The sequence below is a fragment of the Notothenia coriiceps genome, unplaced genomic scaffold, assembly GCF_000735185.1.
Source record: "Notothenia coriiceps isolate Sejong01 unplaced genomic scaffold, NC01 NC01_scaffold00004483, whole genome shotgun sequence".
Classification (NCBI taxonomy): Eukaryota; Metazoa; Chordata; class Actinopteri; order Perciformes; family Nototheniidae; genus Notothenia; species Notothenia coriiceps.
In genome coordinates this window covers 471,543-477,894 of record NW_011337184.1, presented here as the reverse complement: position 1 = coordinate 477,894, position 6,352 = coordinate 471,543, and the positions used below count along the sequence as shown (strand labels likewise).

General features: G+C 41.2%; 1 protein-coding gene across 1 annotated transcript; it reads right to left on the bottom strand.

Annotated features, from left to right (window-relative positions):
- Window positions 1-642: 642 nt before the first annotated feature.
- klf9 (Kruppel like factor 9) lies at window positions 643-3,257 on the bottom strand. Its single transcript, XM_010767517.1, has 2 exons — window positions 2,469-3,257; window positions 643-1,020 (listed from the first exon to the last, which is right to left on the bottom strand). The coding sequence occupies exons 1-2, from the start codon at window positions 2,854-2,856 to the stop codon at window positions 740-742; spliced, it is 669 nt and encodes a 222-aa protein (XP_010765819.1). The 5' UTR covers window positions 2,857-3,257; the 3' UTR covers window positions 643-739.
- Window positions 3,258-6,352: the final 3,095 nt, after the last annotated feature.

Below are 6,352 nucleotides of genomic sequence, written 5' to 3'. Positions count from 1 at the left end.
ACCTCACTAAACTACAGTATACTGAGTACATCCTCCATCTAAAAGTGTATCTGTTTTATATATTTACATGACAATACTGCTGTACTGTACATTCGCCTGGTCCTGGACTCGAGTTACTGTACAAGTATGAGTGTGTATGTAAAAAGAAAAATTATATTTACTAAAGGAAAATCCCCAAAACTTCTAAACGCACTTGAATATCTCAGTAATGATTTGTTTTCTTTTCTGCAAATGAAGTTTGTGATGCAAGGAAACACATGTAGTATTAATGGAAACTATATAATATATAGTTATATACACACATGAATGCCTAATAGATTACAGATTCTTCCAACAAAGGAACACAAATAACACACAGTAATGATAATAAATGGCAAAGCAAATAGAAATTGACCCTGACTAATAAATACCAATTTTCTCAGGAAGTAACAGGGGTCGAGTTTGAATACATAACTTATATTTCTGTTTGCTGTTACATGCATAGAGAAAAGGTTTTACAGAGTGGTCTGGCTGGTGGAGTTGATTGATTGGACGGGATTAGTGTACGGTGCAAACAGCACACATTGTGTCTGTGTGTGCTCTCTCTCTCCTGCCTGTGCCTTGATGTGTGTGTGTGTGTGTGTGTGTGTGTGTGTGTGTGTGTATGTATGTATGTATGTGTGTGTATGTATGTATGTATGTATGTATGTATGTGTGTGTGTGTGTGTGTGTGTGTGTGTGTGCATCAGGAGGGAGGGTCTCAAACCCCCACAGGGCTTTGGTCTCCAGATTCAGACGAGGACAGGGACAGGGAGCAGCGGCGCCTCTTGGCCGCGCTGGAGCCCTGAAGCATGCTGGGATGGAAGCCTGCGTGCCGCCGGGCGTGTTTGGTCAGGTGGTCGCTGCGGATGAAGCACTTGGCACACATGGGGCAGTTGAAGCGCTTCTCGCCCGTGTGTGTGCGGTAGTGACGCGTCAGCTCGTCTGAGCGGGAGAACTTCTTCCCGCAGTCAGGCCAGGTGCACTCGAAGGGCCGCTCACCTGAGGACACAAACACACAGTTTAAATCACTACTCTTTTAAAGACTGCTTCCTGCATTTTGTTATACAAAAATCTAACATAAACTACTGTGTTTTGATGATATTTATTTCCTCATATTTGGAGAACCCAAGGACAAAAAATGTAATAAATATATAATCAATTATAATAAGGATAATAACAACAATAAGGATAATAATAATAACCCTATAATAATTACTTTCTATCATATAATGACAATAATATTAATTATTCCTTTATTATATAATATATTAATATATGTTATTAATAATAAGTATTATTAATAATGGTTTCATTTAAGAAATGCATATTTTTTTCAGAAAAATCTAAATAAAAAACACCACTAATTATGTCATCAGTTCCAAGTCACCAGGAACCCCCCCAAAAAATAACTTTTATCAGGGAAGAGTTGAGCTTTTAATCAAACTGGTAGTTTTATTATTTCCTTTAATCATTAGCCATTGAAAGAGGGAGGGCAGGCAATAAATAAAAAGAACACCGAGTACACAAATCAAATTTGAGAAGGAGGGCGGTGAGTCATACAGAGCTCGTTTTACCAAAGGATTTTGGGTTTTGTTTTTTCTCAATTTGTTGGGAAGGCCTGACCCAACAACATTTCTTGGAACAATAAGAGAACAAATTGATTTGGAAATGGTGAGTCATGATAAGAGCCAATAGGAACGAAAAAAAACGATGGCTGCTCCCACCTCCTCCTCCATGTGCTCCACTGGAACACATGTCTGCCCTTGTTTACAACCTGACGTAAGGGGAGGGGGCACGGATGACGTATGAGGAAGTGCTGGTGCAGGGTTATCTGCGGAGTGCGTACAAGAACATGAGGGGGCAACAGTGTCGCAGTGACCTGCATGTGGATCTAAAGCTGAGGGTTCGCTGAGATTACAATAAGGGACATGCAAATAAACACAGAAACAAGATAGGTAACACACGGTGCAGAACAGAGACGATCTTACGGGACATTATGTTGATAACATCATGGTGACTGGGGTCCAGGATGTTTCTTTATTATCATACCTGCACAATCTAGCGTGCATAACAAATATGGGAGGAAGCACGCGGTGTTCCCATATTCTGAGTGCCACAACCCTCCCCTCCCTCCCTCCCCCTCACAGTCAGCCTCACGCCCTCTATGGGCTGATCAGTCACACACCCCCCAAATTCGTGGGACCACCTTTCCTATAACGTGTTATTCATTTGCAGGCACACGTCTTTTCTCCTCACATCACATCCCAGACTCAACATGGACTGCCTTCTTTAACGTTATCATATTCATCTTGCAGTGATTGCAGATTGTTCAGACTGCTCTGTCCCTGATCTTTACCATGCACCTGAAATAAAAATGATGTTATAAATTAGTGACGCAGAGCTGTTTTGCTGTCGTCAACAACACGTTATGATGGCCCCTCACTCACCGGTATGCACCCTGAGGTGGGCTTTGAGGTGGGAGGATTTCCCGTACACCTTCCCGCAGCCGGTGAAGGGGCAGTAGTGTCTCTTCTCCGGACACTCCTTTCTCTCCTTCACCACCTTCTTCTTGATCCGGGACTGTTTGGGTGTAACCCGGCTGTCCCCGGCGCTCAGCCTGCAGCCCCCCCGCTCCACCTTGTCCTCCACCTCGCTGCTCCCCCCGAGACATCTGCTGTCTCCGGGGCTGATGATGGCGTTAGGGTTGCATTTGTTCAAGTCCAATAAAATCATTGCCACCATCATTAAAGTCCTGTTCTCCTGGTTCTCTTTGTCCTCTGTGCGCCCCTGTGGTCGGCTGGGGTCACAGTCTGCAGAAACATCCACCTCTGTCATCACTACGGCAGATCCGAGGGTGGAGGAGGGAAACAGTTTATCTCCAGGAGCTAGTAATCCAGAAACAAACCCACAATGTGGATGGAGGTGATTAGACCGCAGTTCCCCAAGGAAACATGTGGTTAAGCATCCACACGTGTCGTCTTCAATGTGACTATTCCGTAAGACCGCAAAAGGCTGCGTTTTTGTTGAGGTTGCAGAGCGGATGGTTAAACACCCCCACAGGAAAGATAGCCGTTTGAATGTCTTCCTCTCTCCTTCTCCCTCTGGGTTTTTTTATTTCTAATTGCCGGAACAATAAAACACACCGCTTTAACCGACTGAGCTGTACGCACTTGTGTCTGCGTTTATTCCTCCTTTCGGTGCACTCCCACACTTGCGTCAACTTGTCCTATTTCTCTGTGAGCGGCACTTCCCTCAACTCCAAGAAACAATTTCGCGGAATCCCACGGTGTCATCACAATGCGGCCCTGTGATTGGCTGGGAGGAAATGTGACTCGGTTTTTGGAATTGTCCATTCAAAAGAGTGAGTGAAGGTGCAGTGGACCAATCACAGGCTGGGATTTGTGAAAAGAGGGCGGGACTAGTCTGATGTGGCCTTCAGGTGCTTTAAAAGACTGGGAAAAACCTGTCCCGTTGCCCAAACTTGAATTATAAACACATACATTAAAATTGCTAGTATTTAAAATATGGAAATAGTTATATATAAAGCACAAACAAAATATATTTAGGAATATTTTATTATACCATTTAAATCAAATTAACAGTTATAATTGAATGTTGTATGATAATAATTCAAACATTGAAGCAAGCTTTTACGAGGTACGTGAATGCATCATCACATGAGGGTGGCTGGCTTCACAACCCTGTCCTGGCACGTCCCTGTTCTATGGGATTAGTTTTGTGTCATAAAGATAAAGCAACACTTTCTCAGAATCAAGCAAAAATAAATAACATTTCAAAAATAAAACTATAAGTTGCAAACAAATCATTTGTGTCATCATGTATTGTAAACTATAAGTATTTTTTCTTTGTTTTAACATATCTTTTTTTTTCAGGTCTTGTTTCTTCTTTCTCAATGTTCAGACTTTTGCTCTCGCCGCAGCTCTTTTCGTTTGCGCTCCGTGATTTTTTGTTTTCGATTCTGACACAAACGTCCCGGGTGGGCGGGACTTTCAGGGGTGCGCCCCCATTGAGTGACAGCACACTACACCACAGATCATACAGTGCAACTCATGCAGCAAACTCCGGAGTCCACTCGGCCAGGTTAGTGTTGGTGCCTCCTGGGGAGTTTTCATGAACATATCGGACGTATCTTATGGATTGCTGTGCATTATACTTGTGTTGTGTAGTTTATTTTATTCCAACTTTAAATATTTTACCTGAACACACTGCTGCTGTAAAATAATTTCCCAATTTGGGATCGATAAAGTGTCTGTCTGTCTATTTATTTATTTTATAGATTAAAAAAACACATCTATGTATTTTCACGCTAAAGGTGATACACAATGACAATATAAATACTGTTCTTTTTTCAAAGACATATGCTAAACAAAGCATATATTGCTATGTTTAGGACAAATAATTAAAGACTGCTTTAATTGAACAAATTCTACAATATAAAAGTGGCAGATTCTCTTTATTAAACAGACCAGACCTAGGGTGCATACCAACACAATTAGGAACATGCTCACATCTTACTATGTTGGTCTGAAGAGCTGAAGCATTCATACACAATGGATAAAAACGGTGTTGTCTCATTCTATATCCTGTGAGAAAATGATATACATTTAGCATTAAAAACTCAACGTACTATTCCTAGCCTGAGAAAGATATGAATAATCAACAGATTTGAATGGAATCTCTAACATTTTCATGTAGAATAAAGACAAAAGAGTGATTATACAAATTACATTTATTGAAATTTGAACCAGAAGATGAAGTCTCAAAGAATGTTTTAAATAAAAGGACATAAAACAAAAAGGTGGATAATAATAACATATATTAAATGTATATGTAAAGACATTTGGTCAAATGAAATGACACTGAGCCAGTGATAACAGCAACGCCCAGCGTGGATGAAGCTGGTGCAGGTCTTTCTTCATGAAGCTGGTGCAGGTCTTTCTTCATGAAGCTGGTGCAGGTCTCTCTTCATGAAGCTGGTGCAGGTCTCTCTTCATGAAGCTGGTGCAGGTCTTTCTTCATGAAGCTGGTGCAGGTCTCTCTTCATGAAGCTGGTGCAGGTCTCTCTTCATGAAGCTGGTGCAGGTCTCTCTTCATGAAGCTGGTGCAGGTCTCTCTTCATGAAGCTGGTGCAGGTCTCTCTTCATGAAGCTGGTGCAGGTCTCTCTTCATGAAGCTGTTGCAGGTCTTTCTTCATGCCCCCCCTCCGTTGATCTAATGCTGTCCCCTCAGAGGAAGTGGGAAAATGGGATAAGACTCTGGACGCCACGCTGTCTCAATGATCCATACTGTTAATATGAAAGGAAAATAAATGTGTTAGGAAATGAAAAATATGAAGTTAACAAATAAAACTCAGCTCAGAGGCAGTCATGGACGGTAGGTTTTCCTACAAAGAGAAGTAGTAAACTCAGACTCCATTGATTTTCATATCAAATTAGCGGGTTAATAAAATCAGCTATCATGGCTTATATCCAAACAGAATCATGAAAGCATGTTGGTAGAGTCAGGCACACGAGTCCGTTTGAGTGTGTGTGCCGGTGTCTGAACGCTCACTCACTGCTAGCTATGTAGCTAACTGTCCCTGCTGTTGGGCTGCTTGCATAGCATGCAGCTAAAGCTAACTTTCATAGCAAAGCTTTTCTTTACTTCTCACTTAACACAATAAAGAAACAGACTGTATAGTACAGCACAAACAACACAAATGATCAATACTTACATATATTATAATAATTGAAATGCTGGTTCTTCTGGGGGTCTTCTGTCCATGCTCAGCTACCGCAGCTGCACTGTTTTTGTTTTGTTTTTTTAGCCTTTATTTACAGGTTAAAGCCCCTTGAGATCAAAAGATCTCTTTTTCAAGGGTGACCTGTACAATCGCCGGAGGACTGGGCTGTCACTCAAAAACTGAATAGCCAATGGGGACACAGACGAACCCCTGAAAGTCCCGCCCACCTGGGATGTTTGTGTCAGAATCGAAAACAAAAAGTGAAGGAGCGCAAATGAGAGTGCTGCAGCGAGAGCCAAAGTCTGATCATTGAGAAAGAAGAAACAAGAACTGCAAACAAAAACGTAGGTTAAAACAAAGAAAAAATACTTATAGTTTACATGATTACACAAATGATTTGTTTGCAACTTATAGCTTTATTTTTTAAATTAATTGTATTTTGCTTGACTCTTAAACTCTTAGTTTTGCTTGATTCGGAGAAAGTGTTGCTTTACCTTTATGACACAAAACTAATCCCACACTGATCCCACATGCTGGAAAAAACAGTTTATTGCAAAAGTCTATTTATTTTAAATATGTACAAGTACA

Coding starts and splice junctions, on each gene's coding strand:
- klf9 (XM_010767517.1), bottom strand. CDS start 2,856: ATGACAGAGGTGGATGTTTCTGCAGACTGTGACCCCAGCCGACCACAG. Junction 1,021..2,468: donor CCACCTCAGGGTGCATACCG/GTGAGTGAGGGG, acceptor TTGTGTCCTCAG/GTGAGCGGCCCTTCGAGTGC.